The sequence below is a fragment of the Ascaphus truei genome, chromosome 2 (assembly GCF_040206685.1).
Source record: "Ascaphus truei isolate aAscTru1 chromosome 2, aAscTru1.hap1, whole genome shotgun sequence".
NCBI classification, from domain to species: Eukaryota; Metazoa; Chordata; class Amphibia; order Anura; family Ascaphidae; genus Ascaphus; species Ascaphus truei.
This window is the reverse complement of record NC_134484.1, coordinates 404,231,259-404,253,915: the sequence shown is the minus strand read 5'-3', so window position 1 is coordinate 404,253,915 and position 22,657 is coordinate 404,231,259. Positions and strand designations below refer to the sequence as shown.

Here is a 22,657-nt window from a genome sequence, read left to right as displayed (position 1 = left end):
GAGAGAGAGAGATCAGCACAGAGAGGGGAGAGAGAGAACACTGTCAGGGACAGGAGAGAGATCGTCACAGAGGGGGGAGGAGAGAGATCGTCACAGAGAGGGGGGAGGAGAGAGATCGTCACAGAGAGGGGAGAGAGAGAACACTGTCAGGGACAGGAGAGAGATCGGCACAGAGAGGGGGGAGGAGAGAGATCGGCACGGGGTGGGGGGAGGAGAGAGATCGGCACAGAAAAAGGGGAGGAGAGATCGGCACAGAGGGGGGGGAGAGATCGGCACAGAGGGGGGGAGGAGATCGGCACAGAGGGGGGGAGGAGAGCGGCACAGAGGGGGGAGGAGATCGGCACAGAGGGGGGGAGGAGAGCGGCACAGAGGGGGGGAGGAGAGCTGCACAGAGGGGGGGAGGAGAGAGATCGGCACAGAGTGGGGGGAGGAGAGAGATCGGCACAGAGTGGGGGGAGGAGAGAGATCGGCACAGAGTGGGGGGAGGAGAGAGATCGGCACAGAGTGGGGGGAGGAGAGAGATCGTCACAGAGAGGGGGGAGGAGAGAGATCGTCACAGAGAGGGGGGAGGAGAGAGATCGTCACAGAGAGGGGGAGGAAAGAGATCGGCACAGAGAGGGGGAGGAAAGAGATCGGCACAGAAAGGGGGGAGGAGAGAGATCGGCACAGAAAGGGGGGAGGAGAGAGATCGGCACAGAGAGGGGGGAGGAGAGAGATCGGCACAGAGTGGGGGGAGGAGAGAGATCGGCACAGAGTGGGGGGAGGAGAGAGATCGGCACAGAGTGGGGGGAGGAGAGAGATCGTCACAGAGAGGGGGGAGGAGAGAGATCGTCACAGAGAGGGGGGAGGAGAGAGATCGTCACAGAGAGGGGGAGGAAAGAGATCGGCACAGAGAGGGGGAGGAAAGAGATCGGCACAGAAAGGGGGGAGGAGAGAGATCGGCACAGAAAGGGGGGAGGAGAGAGATCGGCACAGAGAGGGGGGAGGAGAGAGATCGGCACAGAGTGGGGGGAGGAGAGAGATCGGCACAGAGTGGGGGGAGGAGAGAGATCGGCACAGAGTGGGGGGAGGAGAGAGATCGGCACAGAGTGGGGGGAGGAGAGAGATCGGCACAGAGTGGGGGGAGGAGAGAGATCGGCACAGAGTGGGGGGAGGAGAGAGATCGGCACAGAGTGGGGGGAGGAGAGAGATCGGCACAGAGTGGGGGGAGGAGAGAGATCGGCACAGAGTGGGGGGAGGAGAGAGATCGGCACAGAGTGGGGGGAGGAGAGAGATCGGCACAGAGTGGGGGGAGGAGAGAGATCGGCACAGAGTGGGGGGAGGAGAGAGATCGGCACAGAGTGGGGGGAGGAGAAAGATCGGCACAGAGTGGGGGGAGGAGAGAGATCGGCACAGAGTGGGGGGAGGAGAGAGATCGGCACAGAGTGGGGGGAGGAGAGAGATCGGCACAGAAAGGGGGGAGGAGAGAGATCGGCACAGAGAGGGGGGAGGAAAGAGATCGGCACAGAGTGGGGGGAGGAGAGAGATCGGCACAGAGTGGGGGGAGGAGAGAGATCGGCACAGAGTGGGGGGAGGAGAGAGATCGGCACAGAGTGGGGGGAGGAGAGAGATCGGCACAGAGTGGGGGGAGGAGAGAGATCGGCACAGAGTGGGGGGAGGAGAGAGATCGGCACAGAGTGGGGGGAGGAGAGAGATCGGCACAGAGTGGGGGGAGGAGAGAGATCGGCACAGAGTGGGGGGAGGAGAGAGATCGGCACAGAGTGGGGGGAGGAGAGAGATCGGCACAGAGTGGGGGGAGGAGAGAGATCGGCACAGAGTGGGGGGAGGAGAGAGATCGGCACAGAGTGGGGGGAGGAGAGAGATCGTCACAGAGAGGGGGGAGGAGAGAGATCGTCACAGAGAGGGGGAGGAAAGAGATCGGCACAGAGAGGGGGAGGAAAGAGATCGGCACAGAAAGGGGGGAGGAGAGAGATCGGCACAGAAAGGGGGGAGGAGAGAGATCGGCACAGAGAGGGGGGAGGAGAGAGATCGGCACAGAGTGGGGGGAGGAGAGAGATCGGCACAGAGTGGGGGGAGGAGAGAGATCGGCACAGAGTGGGGGGAGGAGAGAGATCGGCACAGAGTGGGGGGAGGAGAGAGATCGGCACAGAGTGGGGGGAGGAGAGAGATCGGCACAGAGTGGGGGGAGGAGAGAGATCGGCACAGAGTGGGGGGAGGAGAGAGATCGGCACAGAGTGGGGGGAGGAGAGAGATCGGCACAGAGTGGGGGGAGGAGAGAGATCGGCACAGAGTGGGGGGAGGAGAGAGATCGGCACAGAGTGGGGGGAGGAGAGAGATCGGCACAGAGTGGGGGGAGGAGAGAGATCGGCACAGAGTGGGGGGAGGAGAGAGATCGGCACAGAGAGGGGGGAGGAGAGAGATCGGCACAGAGAGGGGGGAGGAAAGAGATCGGCACAGAGTGGGGGGAGGAGAGAGATCGGCACAGAGTGGGGGGAGGAGAGAGATCGGCACAGAGTGGGGGGAGGAGAGAGATCGGCACAGAGTGGGGGGAGGAGAGAGATCGGCACAGAGTGGGGGGAGGAGAGAGATCGGCACAGAGTGGGGGGAGGAGAGAGATCGGCACAGAGTGGGGGGAGGAGAGAGATCGGCACAGAGTGGGGGGAGGAGAGAGATCGGCACAGAGTGGGGGGAGGAGAGAGATCGGCACAGAGTGGGGGGAGGAGAGAGATCGGCACAGAGTGGGGGGAGGAGAGAGATCGTCACAGAGAGGGGGGAGGAGAGAGATCGTCACAGAGAGGGGGGAGGAAAGAGATCGGCACAGAGAGGGGGAGGAAAGAGATCGGCACAGAGAGGGGGAGGAAAGAGATCGGCACAGAGAGGGGGGAGGAGAGAGATCGGCACAGAAAGGGGGGAGGAGAGAGATCGGCACAGAAAGGGGGGAGGAGAGAGATCGGCACAGAGAGGGGGGAGGAAAGAGATCGGCACAGAGTGGGGGGAGGAGAGAGATCGGCACAGAGTGGGGGGAGGAGAGAGATCGGCACAGAGTGGGGGGAGGAGAGAGATCGGCACAGAGTGGGGGGAGGAGAGAGATCGGCACAGAGTGGGGGGAGGAGAGAGATCGGCACAGAGTGGGGGGAGGAGAGAGATCGGCACAGAGTGGGGGGAGGAGAGAGATCGGCACAGAGTGGGAGGAGGAGAGAGATCGGCACAGAGTGGGGGGAGGAGAGAGATCGGCACAGAGTGGGGGGAGGAGAGAGATCGGCACAGAGTGGGGGGAGAAGAGTGATCGGCACAGAGTGGGGGGAGGAGAGAGATCGGCACAGAGTGGGGGGAGGAGAGAGATCGGCACAGAGTGGGGGGAGGAGAGAGATCGGCACAGAGTGGGGGGAGAGAGATCGGCACAGAGTGGGGGGAGGAGAGAGATCGTCACAGAGTGGGGGGAGGAGAGAGATCGGCACAGAGTGGGGGGAGGAGAGAGATCGGCACAGAGTGGGGGAGGAGAGAGATCAGCAAAGAGAGGTGGAGGAGAGATCGGCAAACAGAGGAGGGAAGAGATCGACACAGAGAGGGGGGAGGAAAGATCGTCACAGAGAGGGGGGAGGAAAGAGATGTCACAGAGAGGGGGGAGGAGAGAGATCGTCACAGAGAGGGGGGAGGAGAGAGATCGTCACAGAGAGGGGGGAGGAGAGAGATCGTCACAGAGAGGGGGAGGAAAGAGATTGGCACAGAGAGGGGGAAGGAGAGAGATCGTCACAGAGAGGGGGGAGGAGAGAGATCGTCACAGAGAGGGGGGAGGAGAGAGATCGTCACAGAGAGGGGGGAGGAGAGAGATCGTCACAGAAAGGGGGGAGCAAAGAGATCGGCACAGAGAGGGGGGAGCAAAGAGATCGGCACAGAGAGGGGGAGTAGAGATCGGCACAGAGAGGGGGGAGGAGAGAGATCGGCACAGAGTGGGGGGAGGAGAGAGATCGGCACAGAGAGGGGGGAGGAGAGATCACAGAGAGAGAGAGAGAGAGAGACACTGTAGGTGAGCAGTAAGATTTGCACTCACTTTAGGAAGCCCTGCTTGTGTTTCTTGCTTTCGTAGCTCCCATAGACTATGTGCAGAAGCAGACTTGCCAGTGTGATCAGCTTCGCATCTGGTGATGGATAGAAACCTTTTAGTAGGTTGTACCTGGCTTCGTCGAAAAGAATAAGTATGGCCAGAGGTTCCTCAATCTTTTAAAGAAAAATAAATTGGAATAAATACATCATCATACAACAAAAGAAAAAAAGCATGAAAATCACTGTGGTAACCATAATACTTTTATGTACTAGCATGTAAGGTTGTAAACACACACACGCACAGGGGAAATAGTGCCGATCAGGACACTATCGCACTGAAGTGCCTATTGACTTCAATGAGCGTTTCCGTGATATTGTCCCATTCTGCACTATCGCAGTTTAATGAATAACAGCCAGTGCGAGCGATATCTATATACGTGGAGACTTTTAACCAATCTGGGCTAGAAGCCCACGGTGGGTTGTCATTATTACATGTCACTGTATAGCACAGTGGAAATTACAAAACAGAACACTGCTTCAACGCAACTTATTCTCCCTTCCTAAAATCCTTTCTACGCTGTGATCCACTTCACTGTCCTACGAAATAAGCACCTTTTTATAACAAGAACACCACCCACGAATGAAACCACAAGGTGAATTGTGTAGGCTGCTTGTGTTATTGCTTTGTAATCGATTACAGAACGGATATCTTAATTGTATGATTCAATGTCTCTCTTCTGTATTAGATTAGTCAACCAAAAAAGGGGAGAAGGAATTCATGCTGATTTCTTTGGGCCCCTTCTTACCTTTTGCTCTATATCTAGTGGCAGCCTCACGTCCCTCCTGAGGAAGAGCTGCGGGGTTTCCCTCTGAGGATCCAGGTTGGTCAGCTCGGAAATGATTTCTGCCCAGTCCCGGACATGCTGCAGGGGCTTGTGAAATGGCTTCAGCTGGAGACCTGAGAAAACACAACAACGTTTTGTGAACCGCTAAAAGTGCGAGGGTCACAACGTTGGTTATACAAATGGGAGTAATCCATTTTGACGTTGATTCACTTATTTTGGAGTGCTGCTGTCTTTATCTTATATTTGTATACCTTTGTAAGTGGGATATAGGTCATCCCGTAGCCCCCACATTAGTGTACTTTTTTCACGTTTACACCTCGAGCACCAAGTCCCTTTTTGTTTTCTAAGTCACTGGTGCCATTTAACCCCTTAAGTATTAATGCAGCTTCAAATTATACCATTGGAATGACGCTCTCTTCTGTTTAACAATGGGATCAGGAGTGTAGGATAAGATTTGGTAGCAAAGAGTTGTCATATCCATAACTGGCCAGAGAGAAAACTAGGCTCGTACAGAGCGCGATACCTTTTAACAGATAAACACGCTATGCGTTCTGTAAGATTCCCACATATGAACATGTAAATAACTTGTCAGTCCACTGATTTGGTTTGTGACGTAACAAGTAATTAAAGATCACATAATAGAAGTAATTACAAAATGCCTTCTGGATTCGTGCTCTGTCATGTCTCTGCAATAGAAATAATAAAGGAAAGACCTGATCTGTAATATTTCTTGTTCCATGCCGGAGGAAGTGACGTCAGTGAGAACAGTGACAAACACACTACAAGCTTCCTTACTGATATTCTCTGAACAGATCCATATAGTAAAGTATTGCTGAGTCTCCTGTGACAGGCGCATTCCCTCCATAATCTGCTGCACAGAGGTGTTATTCCCATGCTTCAACTCAACTGACCGGTACGACCCATCCATTCGGTATATACGCACTTTTTCATACTGTGGAATAGAAAGAAAAAACAGAAACATAAATTGGAATATGTCATAACTGTTGAATATAATTCCAGTTCCAGTTTGCAACTGGTGCTAGGACCAGTGTTGGTTGGTTGGTTTGTTGTTCGGTCTTGAAGTACAAAAAGGTTTCGGCAAATACAGTAGGAGTGCACAGTTTTACTGCTTAGGGTCCTCCACATGGACTGCGGCTTTGACAAGGGAATAGAAAGATCTCAGGCTGCGGGTTAGAGATCCTCGTGACAACGTTTAAAAACAGCAACAGGATTCGTCACATGCCAGATTACATTTTTCTCCTTGAATACAGAACAGAAAAACACATACAGGCTTATTCATTGCATCCTTCAGCAGCGCGTCTGTTTCTTCCCACTTGTTCTGCTTGTTCTCTTCACAGATGTCCAGCGGGGACCGTCCTTGCTGGTCAGTAATGTGCTGCAAGAACACAGGAGACAGAAAGGGGTTACAGCACCAATTTCTACATACAGGCACCTCGCCATGTGTATATGTGTGCTCCATTTTAGTAAAGCACATTGTAATGTTGGACTGGGTGAGCTCGGTATCATCTGACTTTCATTTATTCATCTCCATGTATTTTTCTGCTTAGTTTGAAATAATATCATTCCATCTACCTTTTTATCTGTAATCATTTATGTATTTTCTATTCTGTGGAGTAGGACTCCCCACTCCTTTCAACATATAACCAGATGAAAATAATGACGGTGAGCATGGAAAATGTGTAGTCTTTACAGTAGTCCCTCCTAGGACCAAGTGAACGGATGGCAGTGGCATGGTTAACTTCTTGGCTGCCAGATGGGGTTGTTTCTTTGTGGTTAATGGGATTAAATCGGTGTTTCTCAACCAGGGTACCATGTCTCCCAGGGGTGCCTCAGACTAACATCAAGGGTGCCTCCTGGGAGAAACAAATGATGTGTGCTTTTATTCTATCAACCCAAATGCTGCAATGCTTCCTGAATTTATTGCTGATGAAAGATTTTGCATTACATTTAAAATAACAGAAAACCCACATTTTAGAATTATTTACAGTAAATGCAAATACCATTTGAGAGCATATTGACAATGTCCCAGACAGGTCTGTAACCCGGCTTTTGGCCATCATCTCTTAGCATACAATGCTTCCCCTGCAGCCAGGGATTCTGGACCATGACATGAAAATGAGCACTCGGTGTGTCACTTATTGCTTCTTGTCCATATTAACATGGACCCCTATAAACTGATGCCTGCCGTGTGACACCATTACATTGACAATGTTATCGCGATGTCTGTAAATGGAAGTGTGACATTATATTTTAATTAGATACTTCATTTCCGTTTCTACCCAGTTTTATTGGAATTTAAATAAAATGTGACAATTGATACAATTATGGGGTACCCCAACACTCGAATTATCTCGATAGGGGTGCCCTGTGGAAAAAAAGGTTGAGAAACACTGGGTTAAATATAGAACATTGACATCATTAAAAAACCCCAGAGAAGTATAAGTATGTTAAAATAATTTTAAAACTTTCTCTATAATAACTAAATGCTTGGGAGTGTTTTACAATTTTTACCTAATCTCCTTTGTACTGAGACGGTATGTAGACTGTTGTATATATGTATGTACACATATGTACATACGTGCATATGTACATACGTGATCCAGGCTGTTTTTGTTTAGTTGTTTTGTTTGGCTAATGATGACAGCATAATTAGTTTAAAGACATAAAAGATAAGAATTGTCAGATAAGATTAGAATTACAGTGACGCAAAGTGAATAGAAAAATATGCATTTGTGCACTGAAAGTAAATAAGTAAATAGTTACATTAAAGGAGATGGCATCTTTCTGCGGGAGATAACTATATTAATAATAATAATAGTATGTTCTTGTATAGTGCTGCTAGTTTTATGTAGCGCTTTACAGAGACATTTTGCAGGCACACTCCCTTCCCCGTAGAGCTTACAATCTATTTTTTGGTGCCTGAGGCAAAGGGAGATAAAGTGATTTGCCCAAGGTCACAAGGAGCTGACACCGGGAATTGAACCAGGCTCCCTATGCCAGTCAGTATCTTTACTCACTGCGCCACTCCTTCCCCCCAATATTGATAGGAGTTTAAAAAAATTCGTTATTTGCCTGCTCTGTGGGACTGTCCCATTAAGTGGCATTAGGAAACTAGTTGTGTAAAAACAACCTCACCCACTCTTCCAAGCCATGTTGCAAACATGGAGGTCCCCGTTTACTGAGCGGGCTATTCCATAAGACATAGAAGACCCACTTCAAGTGAATGGGCCGTCTCTTTATGCATCTAAAGAGGTGCTAAGCAGTGGTTCCCAACTCCAGTTCTCAACAAACCCCAACATGTCAGGTTTTAGGGATATCCCTTATTAAGCACATGTGTTCAGTCAAAGTGACTGAGCCGCTGACCGAGTCGCCTGTGGTGATGCTGGGATAGCCTAAAAAGCTGACCTGCTGGGGGTTCTTCAGGACTGGCGTTGGGAACCAGTGTCTTACAGAATAGCACTGCTTTATTATTATGGGCCAGCATGCTGGATGGACTAGTGAAACATTGCTCTACACGGTATTTTTTAACCCTACAGCATTGACCAGATCAAATATATATTTGATGAACATACACAATGCACTAATAATCAAACCCAACTGGGGGTCCTATATATGTTGGTCTGAGGCAGTTGTTCCACTTGCCCAACCCTTTCATAATCAGAACTAAAACAAGCAGGAACACACAAGAACTTACCCTGTCTGTCTCTGGAAGGTTCAGAAGAAGCTGCACAATTTCCGAATGTCCTCCTCCAGCAGCAAAATGAAGAGGGGAGCTTAGCTGCCCGTTTAACAAGTTAGGGTTACACTTTCCTTTCTCCAACAACATGCTCGTGGCTTCAACCTTTCCGTACCTTGTGCAACATAAAAACACAATAGCCAGTCACTGGGAGTCCACGTCACAGGTAGAATTAAACTCGATACCCAAGGCACTGCGCACTAGTACAAGGTGAGTTTCTTGTGCTAGGATAACGGCCTTCATGACAAGGAGACCAGCATAGTATATGAACGGCAGTCCCACTAGCACTGAACTGATGAAACCGGCAGTATTGATAAAATGTGAATTATCTGAAAAATATGCAGGCCCCAGACATTTATAATGGCAATGCCCTGAATTCCATACTCGGTTGGCAGAATCCATTATTATTTCACATCTGACAGAATGAGAGCTTTCATCGTTGACTGTGGGATTGTTCGGCTGTTGAAAGCCTTTCCAAGTCAGGTTTGAGTATTCTTAGAGCAGGCTAACAATGCTGGCCATTTCTAATTCAAATTGGGAGTAAAAGATGTATATATTCCATACACTGGGTTTCCCAAGGTCTTGGAACAACATTAAATACAATGTCCTCGTTCTTTTGGTAATGACTATCAAACCATGAACAGGAACCTTTTAATTAGCAGCCCATATGAAGAGTCTAGAAGTGTGGAATTAGTGTATCTCATATTAAAGCTCGACCTGTTCATACGCAGAACGTCAAATAAAAGATTTGGGGCAACCCAAACTAACAATGACCTCATAGGGTGTTGGTTGCCTTATATGGCACCGTCTCTTTCCAGAAACATTACACCATACGGGACACCCTACCGGGATGTTCATAACTGCAGCTCATAGATAATCAAGGCTCTCATCCCACACCCTCTGCCCCATGATGTTTCTCTCCCTCTCTGCTCATTCACAACACAGATTTTAAAACTTCATAGAGGTAATGAAGTCTATTTATGAAAGTCTCCCAGCTAAAACTGCAATAAACTGCACCGAATGTATCGAGAAATTCTATTAAAAGCAATGGGGTTATTTACTTTGATAAATCGGATGCTGATTTTGCTTCAGTTTTGCAGTCAGGAGAATTGGATACATACAGTAACTTTCAATAAGTCTGTCATTATTCCCTTCATTGATAGATTGGCCTGCTATGCATTAACTTGCAATGGCTCACAGCCCTCTCATCAAGGTATATGCAATCCTGTGCTTTTCTCCCCAGATTAAGATATATACATTTGTAAACCAACATAGAAATAGATTATAATTAACCTGATGTTCTATTTAAGCTTCCTTTGCATAAAGAATTCGAAGCCCCGGAACAATAATGTGCGAACATAAGTATACAATTGCTGATGCATATAATAAGAATGGCAACTGCAAAACCTCACTTCTCCTTCAACACCGAGATGATCCTGTGCAAATTCTGAGCATACGTTTTTCGCAAACAACTCAAACTAACCTGAATAGTAAATTACAACATTTATATTCTTGGTTCATAGTAACTAGAGACATGATGAAACGTATTATTTAGGTGGCAATTAAAACAAATAGTCTCTTAACTATCAAAATGTCATTTTATGCATACTCACCAGCATGCATAGTGGATTGGTGCCCACTGATCATTGTCTAGTTGGTTAACGGACAAGCCCTCGTCCAGTAGGCGGCTTAGCAGAGTGGCGTCCCCTTCACAGGCACTGCGGTGCAGAGGGAAGTCGTCAACCCACTGACGTTCCCTAGAAAGAATTAGCAAAGCAATTACAAAACAGGGTCACATCAATTATAGCATTGGGCAAACAACATATAACAATAGTATTAAAGATTCTCACATCTTCATATTCACTAGTTATGCAGGGATGGAGTAATAATATTATATTATTCAACTGGTTGTACTACACGTGAGGATATATTTACATGATGGCTACTAAACCTCTGGATGTCTTATTACATTATCCGTTGGTGATTGGTCAAACTCTGGGAGACTTATTATTAAGCAAATATTCAATCCCAGATAATTCTGATCCAGGAGAGATTGAGTAAAGGACTGTAGTACAAACTCTGAGTGCTCCGTCACATTACGGGATAAGAAGAGTGGCGTTAGAATCAGTTTGTTCAATTACACATACATGCTTTGAGAGAAGGTAGAGCACTGCTGAAAAAAGTAGGGCTGGAGGCTGAGTAAAAGCCTTTGATAAAGCGCTATTTAGCGCGAAATGCATTAGAGGACCCTTTTTATGTAGCTTTTGCTACCATGCATCTCTATTAAAGCATTTTCAATTTTCACTACTCAGCCTCCAGCCCTACTTTTTTCAGCAGTGCTCTACCTTCTCTCCACAACGGACGGATGCACGCGTATATGGAGCATAAGGGGTCTATCATGTGAGTCATTTATCTGTATTTCTTACATTGTGACTGTGACTATAGGGTATTTGCATGGCTCCAGCCTTTGGTTCAGGACACCATCCCTCTCTATAGTGAATGCACTGGGAGTCCTTCTATATAGGGGCTGTTTTGTGATTTCATTTTGAGGGTGGTTATATGCTTTCTGTCCATATCAGGCTTTATTTGGTGAGCTATATACCCTGTCACATATATACATTTTTTCATTGATTTGACTCAACCCTTGACTCCTGGGCTATATTGCCTTCATTGCACTATTCTGGGAATTAGAAGCACCATACAGAGATTCATTTCTCATCCTTTGCTCCAATTACACATACAGTACATCTATTATTAATGGAATGCACGGGAATAGCAATGTCCACCTCGGAGAATAAGAGGCTAGTACTGTGGATCAGATGGGACACGTGCCATTACACACAATGTTCAAATTAAATATTGCACTATACTTTGTTTCTGCATTTTACTGTAGATCATGAAATGCCCCCCATAGAAGAAAATTGAAAGTACTTGTCTTCCGTGACACTGCTCATGCTTCTCTGCCATTTTTCTCGTTTCGGGATCTGTATCTTCGAATAGTCTGGGGCTCCAAGTCCAAAGTATGGGTTTATTACCACCTTATCAACCTATTATGAGAAAAAGCAGCTATATTTTAGCGGAGTCACACCTCTCAGTGTAATCTAGAGCAGAATTGCAACCAAAATCCTACTACGTCAATGTAATTTAAATATTGAGTAACAAAGAATGATCAACTCTTCATTCATTGGAGGCATGCCTCCTCGTACACATTTGCATGCAAAATGTATGGGTAGAAGAAAATGTTAGGCTCACAGTATAATATATATATTAAACAGGCTGTATATATATATATATATATATATATATATATATATATATATATATATATAAACACACAAGCAAAAGTAATAGATGATCCGTTTCACGTTTGCTCTTCTTGCCTTTCAGCTGTAAAGTGTGTATCCAACTCGTGCACAGATGAGAGAATAAGAACAAAGTCTGCAGTTGTTTGTCCATATCCAAACATGGTGAACAATGGCATATTTGCAGTCTTACTCCACCAACCCTGGTCATACCTATTCTATATAGATGTATATAAACATACATGTCTGACTGCGAGTGATTGACAGGAATGTTAGACTCCCGTCCTAGGCATTATACACACTGGAGTAGCGCATTGTTACCCTGTTGGTGTACTGAAGATCTGATCCAAACAACGGGTTGTAGACACACACGTCGGCTTTTTCCAGTGCCATCATTTTGCTCTTTATCTCTAGAGCAGTGTAACCCATGTGCAGCGAGGTCTCCGACTGTCCAGTTTCTGTGGCGTATGCAGGGTTTGTGACATTGGTTTTTATCCGCTCCAGGGGAGATGGCCTGAATAATGCGGAGATGGCATGGGACTGTGTGTGCTGCTCGTCCAGCCACCTGCACAGGGAAACACAGACCGTGTACAAGGGCCGTTTTGGAGAAATACAGATATCAATATTTACATGTATTATATTCCTATATTTAGGGCCATATCTACTCAACAGTCTTGTGCCATAAGGCACCTTCTGGGGCTGGAAGAGATCTTACTGCCAACTGAATGGTCTGTAAAGAGTCTTAACGAGCTGGAAGGAGTCTAATGGCAGAAGACGGCTTGGTAAACTTGCAAAGGTTTTAACTCGGAATGTTCTTGGGACTGTTCTAGGACGGAGCCTGATCACATTCTTTTCTCACATAGGTATGTGGCCATTACTGGCCAACTAATGAAAGCACAGTGCTTTATTCTATATTCTGCAACACTTGTGTTGTCCACAGATAGGCAAATCAGGGCTACATTTAAAAAGCTGCCGTATAAAGCATTTGAAGTACAAACCGCATGTAAATGTCGTAGAGAATGTCTGGCTAGATGAATAAGAAGAGCTGAACGAGTAGCTCAGTCGAAAAGTCACTGCATTGTCACTGCCTTTGAAGTGGGTGAACTTAGTTTGCCTGGAAACATTAGATTGTAAGCTCTGTAGGCAAACAACTCAATGGGCCTGAAAAATGGTATAATGCTGCATATACTGTCTGCATGATGGAAAGAAAAACAAAATAAGTGCTGTCAATTTATTGCAAGTCACAATGTGCTGCTACACTAAATTACTTTGTGAAGCTCTCAGAACCACTTGCACTTGTATTTGCCAACATGTAAAAACTCCTCATCATGGAGATTGAGAAGCCAGTGATCTCTCTGATGCATCTACTGTATACATGCCCAGAAAAACTTTTATCATAGAGGAACTAGAAAAATAAGAAGACATGACTACTATATTTTGTAGTAGTCCATTTTACCATCAGCCTAGTTGGATGTGTATTGGAATGACGGCTGTGTCACTCATATGCTCTGTATGTATTATTTTCTTTTCCCAATTCATCAAAGCGTTTTATACAGTATATATGGGGGGGAAAAAGTACATTTTCACAGATCTCCAGCTATAGTAAGAAACATTCACTCATTTTTGCACACACACACACACACACACACACACACACACACACACACACACACACACACACACACACACACACACACACACACACACACACAGCGTTCTCCTTATCCACTCGTAATGATGTTTCCTGGCAATTATTTGGATGATTCCTTTTCACGACAATTTTGACCCTCCAAAATGTGTGGCTTCCGAATAAAGAGGCCCCTTCATTTAAAATCTTACTTATCCACAGCAATCAACATCCGGGCTGTGATGGTGGAAAAATGAGTGCTGGATTCACTGCAAACCCTCATGATGTCTTGGAAACAGTAGAAGACTGGACTGCCCAGGTTGTAAGTGTTCTTTGCATTATCTGAAATGTGATAAAACAAAAATACTCATTTTATTCGGTCTCATTTGTAAATGAGCGTTAGAACTTTTATTGTTATTTTGAATATTTGCATGTGACATCCAATAAAGAGTCTGCATGAACATACTTCAGAGATTATACTCGCACATGAATGCCTATCGGACAACCTCTACTGTATCAACGTGTTAGAAGTACTATTACTCTGCTCGTTTCATTGCTGCCTGCAACAAGATCTACTTTTCTACAGGAACAACGAGGCCAATACGATTCTGAACTGCAATGTGAGAGTGACAACCATTGGAACAGTGGTTCAGCTTTACCTTTAACAGCTGTTGGTACCAGAAATAGAGTTGCTTCTCTGTCAGCCTTTTCTCCATCCAGGGCAAACTTTTTCATTAATACAACTCGCTTTCCTATATGCGAAATCAGGGGGACAGGTCAAAAAATCATAATAAAGTCGATATAGCTACGTAGAGGCACATAAAGAGAAGACTACTTTCTTTCTATAATAGGAAATAACATGCATATGTGTGTTCCAATGTAACAGGAAAATAGTAGCAGCATCCAGCACATAAAGTATACATAAGCATTAAATGGCACACACCCTGAAGTGCACTATGATGTTTATAGTCACGTGATCACTAATCTGAAATGGAAGAGAGGCGTCCTCCGTGTCCCTGTGTGCCAGATCCAGTACCCGATCTCCCGAGTTCCTCCCAAATGGATTTATATATATTTTTAACCTTACCTGAACCATGGAACCCCCCGATTCCCTCATACGTGTCGTTTTTTTTATGCCAGTTTTGACACAAAAAAAACCTACATTGATGGCTACCGGACTATAAATATGGCCGCGGGGTCATCGATAGAAAGCCTTTCCTATTGGCCACAGGGCTGACCCCTGATCTCGTCGCCATTTTGTGTCCAGTGGGCACATACTCTGCCTGGTGAGGGGGATCCAGGGGGTCACAGGGCCCCTCGATTCAGTGTTGGCGAGCTCTGAAGCTGTGTTCAGTTTTGACCCTGTGTGGTCTGAAAGTGCTTTAAAGATTTTTTTACTTAATCATTACAGACTAAGGGCCAATTCAGTTGAATAGGTTATAAGGTACATTGTGCATCTTATGACCTGAATATGGACCTAAGTGAAAGTTGTGTTCAGTGCAAAGCGTTGCAGTTCCCTCTGGCAGCATAAGGGTTATAGTGACAGGATCTTTTTCATCCTCCACCAGGGGTGGATGTTAGCTTGATGTTCAGGTTCCCTGAGCAAGATTAGACATTGTGATATCATCAACCAGAACTGCCTTGCTGTAGACTTGTGTCCACTGATGCATCCACTGCCTGTCAAAACATTTTCAGGCATGGTTGTTTGATACTGACTGACCAATCACATTTTTAGTGACAAATAACTTCCTGGTTTGTGTTGCTAGAGAATCATGATAAATGCCCAGGGTGGGTTTAGAGGCATAAGAACTTGAAGCATTGTATCAATCAAAATTCTTTAGTGCACACCCAGAAACTCCCAAATATTAGGAAAGAAAAAAAACAGAGCTGAATTTAGACTACCGAGTTTCCTGTGTTCAATTACAATTACTGTTTTAATTTGAAATTACATTAGATTAGCGCCAGACAGAGAAAACATAAATGCATTCATACGCAAGATTAGAAACAATATCATCCAATGTTTCCCCAAACCATTATTCATACCAGTCACCAGTGGTTAAGCTGCAGCTAAGGACTGTGAGTAGCAACATGAAAATGAGCTTGACATCTTCCTATTCAAATTCACACGGACTCCCTATTATTACTACTGCAAATGTCATAATTACTTGTGTTGTAAACCTTAACTGGGAGTACAGCATTTCAGAAACATAATGGAATTACTAATTCATCTTAACACACTGTTTGCTACCTTAACATATGCAAAATCTAAACCCATGACCAATATTGACGTGATATGCAAAGACATTACTCATCATGCTCACCTTTGACCCCATGGTTAGAGGGAGAAATTAGTTTGGTGGATTCTAAAATATAGTCCAAGATTTCCTGCGCTGTATCTTTTTCACTCTGCAGTTTTGTTTCCAGCAACATTTTCCTTCGTTTTTTCTTCTGGCCTTCAACAGGAACCTCAATCATTAAAATCTGTGAGGAATAACGAACAATATGACTACCAACTATTGATTTTCGTAGTTTTAGTGATGCAAAGAGTCATTGTTTAAGCCTTAGCAAACATTTCAAAGTATTCGCCGGTACTCTTTGTCTTACATGGACACATACAGTAGTTGTAATGTGGACACTAATGTGCTTATGTAAACAGTCTGAGTGCGGAGTGAAAGGGCACGGAAGTTATAAAACAGGTCTGACAGCAGGCGACAGTCATAATGGGATTATATATATTTCTATTTTCTACATTACAGTGTTTCAGTGATTATGTAACACAAAAAAAATTCAGCTAATTTATGGAAAGATTTAAAAAAAAAATGAAAGAATATATATATATATTTAGATTTATATAGAAATTATATATATAGATATAAATCTATATACACACACACACGCTGTGATTAGGAATTGCACCATTGTGATGGATTGGATAAAATGCCTATTTCTTCATCTGTAATACTTTGCTATGATTCCTTACTCAAAATGGCTACCGCAGTTACCCCTCCCTTCAAGTAAGGAAGATGGCACCGAGGAATTCCCCTCAAATGCTGATGTGTCCAAGAAAACCTACAATAACAAGACCATAAATCATAACAACAAGACCATACAAGGACAAGACCTAACAAAGAACCACTGAGACAGCTCTTTTGCATACAAACCCCCTCCCATACAGCCCCTGTATATGAACGCAGGCTGTGTAGGAATAAAGTCAGACATTATCATACTGAACGTGTGTCAGCGTGATCTTTTCTCATTACCTACGTAGGAAAATAATCTGGACGGGGACAGATACTCTGTAGATGTTTTCGTCTGATCAAAATTATCCAAATCACCATCATCATCATCGTGATTTCATCTCTGATCCGCCAGCCATCCTGTGCGTGAACTACAAGTATTGGGGATTGTTACCGCTAGCAGCTGACACCGGGCTCAGATCAGATCTTGTTTGTGAGTGTTATTCTACACAGCCCTAACTTTTAATCATTTTATTACACTGACTTACACTATGGAGCATGCGCTTCCATCTTTTGTTTTCTAGATTCTCTTGTTGGACTTGGTTAATCCAAAATGAAGGTGCTGAGACTCCATCCCAGGATCCTATTGGATCTGGCACTCTACTCTGGAGGACTCTTTATCTTTGGAACTTTATGTGTGATCTGTTTCATTGTATGACAATCCCAGATACCTTCTTTGGTTATTTATTCTTAGTTTTTGAAAGGTTGATCACTATATATTATTATTCACAAGAGCAATCTTCCACCTAATCATTAATATCTCTGCATGACTTGTTTTATTCAATTACTAGGAAAAAAACAGTCCAAAAATTTAGCAAGTTCCAAATACATCACCAATAAGCAGAGGTAGAAGTATATCCTGCGGGTGGTCCCTAATACCAGATGAAAGGGATATGAGTCCCCCTGCCAAGCTCCCACTCCTACGTGTTTCGGCCTGAACTGGCCTTCAACTGGGAGTGCTGGCATGATAGGAGTATTTTCAAAAAAGGGAAAGAGGCCTTATGTTATAAAGCCTTTCCCCAGCAAGAAGCACATTAATGGTGCACACCTAGCCTTGGTGTGCACCATTAATGTGCTTCTTGCTGGGGAAAGGCTTTATAACATAAGGCCTCTTTCCCTTTTTTGAAAATACATTTCAATCAGCACATAGGTAGCACCCAGTATCTATCTTGATACCTCAGGCTAAATTCATATTCACACAAGTGTTTAACATATTCATTAGTGAGCGATATATTTCATATGGTTAGCATGATAGTACACAGACTCTATATAAACACATTAATTAGTAAAATCGCGCCAAAACTCAACTGATTCTACTCACAGGTAGCAGCTGATGTCTCCTCCATACATGTAAAGGAATCCGTTAATGCAGAGCCGATAGCATATATATATATATATATATATATATATATATATATATAAAAACGCGATGCAAGCGTGGCTCCCAATTTTCGTATATATGAATACTTTACAACACAATTTATTGGTATCTTAAATACTTTATTGTACAATGCATACAATTGTACATTATTTCTAACACGATCCACTTATAACGTTATATATATATATATATATATATATGCAAATATAGCTGTATGCTCATCTGCATGTCTTAGGCAGGTGTGCAACCCCACCTTTCCCCATTATCACCCAGCATACAGCACTTCCACTGCAGCAAGGGATATATATATATATATATATATAACGGAAATAGCCGTGTTAGTCCAGTTGCGATAATGCAGAATAAATGAGTTCTTCAGTATTAGGTGATCATTTGTTAGTCTAAATAAAAAAGGTATGTCATAGGATAAGCTTTCGAGAGTCCTGCTCTCTTCTTCAGGTCTGCAATACTCGTTTACAGAAGAATCAATGCTAAAACAGGTCTAGAAGGCAGGGGGGGGGGGAAAGCACAGACCTCCTATACTCCACCACAAAGAAGAAAGATACTGCTCTCCAGTGGGACATAATTTCTCACAACCAGATCATTCCATAAATGATTTAAAAATCTAAATCCTCAATGGAATGTTTAAACGCACCCAAGATCGGAAAACATTTGACCTCAGAATGAAAAGACTCTTTGACACCAAAACAAGAGGACTTAATGTGGATATGGGGTTTCTCACACACCATCACAATGGTTTGCAATTATCCTGCCTGCCTCTCTGCAAATGTTCTTATCCACACCTTTCCCCACCAGCCCGTCCTCGCCCCCCTCAGCATCCCTTTCCCCCTCCATGCTGTTACTTATCACCTTTTTATTACCCTACAAATATCTACAGACATGCATTTCTCACCCATCCTTATTTAAATCTGCTTTCCCCCCCCCCTGCCTTCTACCTGTTTTAGCATTGATGCCTCTGTAAACCAGTATTGCCGACCTGAAGAAGAGAGCAGGACTCTCGAAAGCTTGTCCTATGACCTAAATTGTTAGTCCAAATAAAAAAGGTATCACAATCCCACCAAAAATGCACGGATTTTACCAGATTATATGAAAGAGGGGCCATTAACTAGAGCATAGAACATTCCTACACACATCATATTTTAAGATAAAACTAAGTCTTTAGATGTTAAGATATTATTTTAAGTACAATGTATCTTGAAGACTCAATGGTTATTTTTCTCTCTCCCAGAATCCTGTGCATTCTCATCCTCACAATGCATTGGCTCTCCCTCCCAAGTGGGGGCAGCAAGCATACGTCACTGGAATTCTGAACACCAGGAAAAGAAATGCACGTTTCTCCTTACTTCATATAGTTTTGCTCGATATTCTCGTGAGTTGAAGCTGGTAGCATTCTTTGGTCGAATCACAGCCAAATAAACATCTTCTGGGTCGGTAGGGCTACCCATGGCACTTCCACTATTATTTGTTCACTTCTTTGAAATGAAGTAGAGGGCTCAGACTGGCCTGATGGAAAATGAAGAAAAGCAACGACTGAAATGCTCGACTATTAACAAACATGTTTACTTTAGTTTAAAGTGCAATGCAACATTGCTGGCGCCCAGGGATAGAACAACATGGCCACCTGAATTCTTTGTGGAGTCCGGCATAGAATGTATAGGCTTATTCAATATCCCCATGTCATCAAACATGGTCAATTTCAGAAGTATTCAGGTGGCCATGTCCATTAGGAATGTGTTAATCTTAAAGCTGCAATTCAGTAAATATCCTGCATGTGTGTTTTTTTTTAATAAATCAGTTCTGTTGTAAGAAAAAATACTTTTAGCATTTTCTGTTTTTAAAAAAACAACTTTGAAAGACCAATTTTCTTGTATTCTATTTTAACAGCCATTTGCTAAGGCACTGCCCCTTCATGTCCTGTCACAAGCCCTGGCACACCCCTTTGTCAGCCCTGCCCTCCCTCTAGCAGAGAGAGTGCAGGATTGCTCATGAATATTCATGAGCTTCCACTGACAGACAAGCAGAATATAAACAGATCCCTTCACTAATTATGTCACCAAATTTCGACCTATCAATACATGGAGAACGAATTGACCTGCAGCTATACAGTTCTTTAGGTAATTAGAGATTGCACACATAAAACTATTGAAGTAAAAAAATTAATTAAAAAAAAAAAAAAAAGACTGAACTGCAGCTTTAAACAAACAAAACATTTTCTTGAGGTAGCAATCCTGCTGCCCCATAAAATAAACGAAAAGTTATAGAATTGTTCGTATTAATATTTTTAATTCTTTGATTCCCCAGTGGCATTAAATAAGTTATGTGGCTATCTTCCCAGTGGTGGAGTTCTGACAAGACAAAGAGACCATACCCAGGAAGTGCGTAAAAGTCTGCCCCTCCCTGTGCAGCACTTACTCCCTCACCCACGGTCTCTGTAAGTTTCCCATTGAACCTCTTAGATTGCAAGCTCTTCGGGACAGGGATTTCCTTTCCTATTGTCTGATTTTGCTGCACTTATTGTATAATTATAATTCCCTGTACTGTATTATTTGTGAAGCGCTGTGTACACTTTTGGAGATATAAATAAAGACATACAATACAATACGTGTTGTCTCTGAACTTTGCCCCTGTGTAATTAAGAAGAAATTACACCACACACTCCAAGTATGTATACGGCTGCAACTTGGGTAACATATTTTTCCATCCACTTGAAAACCTTAACTTTTCCATCATAACTTCTTGGCCCTGATTCTGTAATCACGATAGTGGTGGATCGGAGCTATCGCAGTTTGTAGACATTGCCGTAATACACACCGGCCTGACAGATGCTCCTTGCCTCTAACACTTTAGCCAGACTGGATCTTCCTGCTGATCTTCTGCAAACCGGTTCCCCAGATCCCCACATTGTAAAAAGTTCCAGATAATCCTATATCATAAACATTAATATACTCTTTTGTGTCACCATTTAAAAAAAAAAAAAAAACGAGCAACCAACTTCATAAACATAAACATCTCTTCCATCAAAACGGTGTTAAATTATTAATATTTTACGTCCACATGTTTCCCATCTAAGGACAGTAAAACAGCCCCTCATCTGATCTACTGCACCAGTCAATTCTGTCACATTCCCCTGGAGAACTTGCATCTATGGCTAAAGCACATCCTCTTTGAATAATGTCTTTAGATTCTCACTATGTTAAGAATTCATATTCCAAAGAATAGTTACCGTAGCTGGAATAAGACACATGTATAACAGGGTCTATTGAACTTCATCAGTGGTACATATGACGTGTAATAATTTTCTCATGTACAACTATGCTACAAGAATCTCAGGATCCTTGCTGTTTTCTATCTGGTTTAAAAAAAAAAAAAAAGGAAAGGTATAACTTGGCTTTTGTTCCACTTTATAAGCCACAGTAAGTACTGTAGCACCAAGTTTTAATGTGGCAGAGTTTCTACTACAATTATTCTCCTAATTAGTATTTCTAGGGTATTTTATTATTTCAAGTGCAGTAAGATGCACAGTGAATAGTCCTTATGCCATTATTAAATACAGCTACAATTGTTTCAGATATAAATTAATATCAGGCATGCATATCAGCTGCCTATGTGTCAAGTTTTCTTGTAACTGATTCTTTAACATCAATCACAGTATGACTTTCTGTTGGCCGATCCTCACTGCTATTTTATATCCCCTGGGGAAGTAGGCTCACATGGTGGACAAACTCACCCAGCGGTTGGGAACCGGGGAGTGCCCGGATCAGGCAAGATGAAAGAATAAAACAAATGCGAGCAGCCGGGCGTGCTGCCTTAAAACTGGCTGTGCAGACACACAATCACATACTACTATGCTAGTTTAGCTTTTTCGCTTACCAATAAAATAGCTGCATGGTCAATTCTGTATGATGACAACCAAAACTGTTCAACTGGCCAATTGCAATTCTCCCGTATTATCCTACTTGTCAGAACATAAATTGAGTCATGAAAAAGACCCATCAGACCTAATCTGATACTTTCTTGCATAAAAACCCTTTGTCGGGGCTCAGCATTCTGCTTCGCAAGAGGCGCTTGCGAGAAAGAAACAGCTATGTTTTTAAGGCCAGAATAAACTCGCGGGTCTCTATAGATCGGAGACATTGAAAGCAGTATGGTATGCTTGGTGCAGCTCCCCCAAATCTCCGTCAGAGGCGCAGATTCATCACACTACTAAAAGTTTGGTGCAAAATTGCCAGATAAAAAGAAAGTGCACTGTTCGCATCACTCAAAATCTATACTCTCCACTTTATTCAATATGAATAATGTATTTGGGAAAACATCACAAATAAAAAAAATATATATTTTTTGCGTCCATACTCCCCGCGACCGCACGCACGAACAAAAGGCCATACCTCAATGAGGAAGGACATAGAGCGCGCGACCGCGCTTGCGATTTTAGAGGAGACAAAAAAATTTGATTGGGTCGCGCGACGGCAGGGTTACATATGCGGTTCAGCTAATGAGGGCGACCCGCTCACGTGACGCCATCGCTACCCCCCCCCCGTCGCTGTGGCTCACAGGCCACAAATTGCGCAGCTGACAGGAGTGTGTGGTGCTGCGCGCGCTCCTACTATATCCGCGGCCTTCAAATGAAAGGGGCAGACTTACCGATGGCAGTGATAATGTTTAA

The 22,657-nt window shown here is 44.1% G+C and overlaps 1 protein-coding gene across 5 annotated transcripts in view; it reads right to left on the bottom strand.

Annotated features, from left to right (window-relative positions):
- KRIT1 (KRIT1 ankyrin repeat containing) overlaps nucleotides 1-22,657 on the bottom strand; it is a 71,148-nt gene that overhangs the window by 7,083 nt on the left and 41,408 nt on the right. For 3 of the 5 annotated variants that reach the window (XM_075587374.1, XM_075587371.1, XM_075587372.1), the window contains 12 exons: nucleotides 19,338-19,497; nucleotides 15,897-16,056; nucleotides 14,235-14,327; nucleotides 13,788-13,917; nucleotides 12,270-12,513; nucleotides 11,578-11,693; nucleotides 10,260-10,403; nucleotides 8,605-8,761; nucleotides 6,178-6,285; nucleotides 5,685-5,841; nucleotides 4,851-5,002; nucleotides 4,052-4,218 (listed from right to left, as the gene is read on the bottom strand). In XM_075587374.1, coding sequence (XP_075443489.1) covers nucleotides 4,052-4,218; nucleotides 4,851-5,002; nucleotides 5,685-5,841; nucleotides 6,178-6,285; nucleotides 8,605-8,761; nucleotides 10,260-10,403; nucleotides 11,578-11,693; nucleotides 12,270-12,513; nucleotides 13,788-13,917; nucleotides 14,235-14,327; nucleotides 15,897-16,056; nucleotides 19,338-19,439 — 1,730 coding nt within the window. In that variant the 5' untranslated portion in view covers nucleotides 19,440-19,497. Of the gene's footprint in view, nucleotides 1-4,051; nucleotides 4,219-4,850; nucleotides 5,003-5,684; nucleotides 5,842-6,177; nucleotides 6,286-8,604; nucleotides 8,762-10,259; nucleotides 10,404-11,577; nucleotides 11,694-12,269; nucleotides 12,514-13,787; nucleotides 13,918-14,234; nucleotides 14,328-15,896; nucleotides 16,057-19,337; nucleotides 19,498-20,805; nucleotides 20,918-22,657 lie in introns of all 5 variants that reach the window. The other 2 variants (XM_075587373.1, XM_075587375.1) reach the window with 1 other exon arrangement.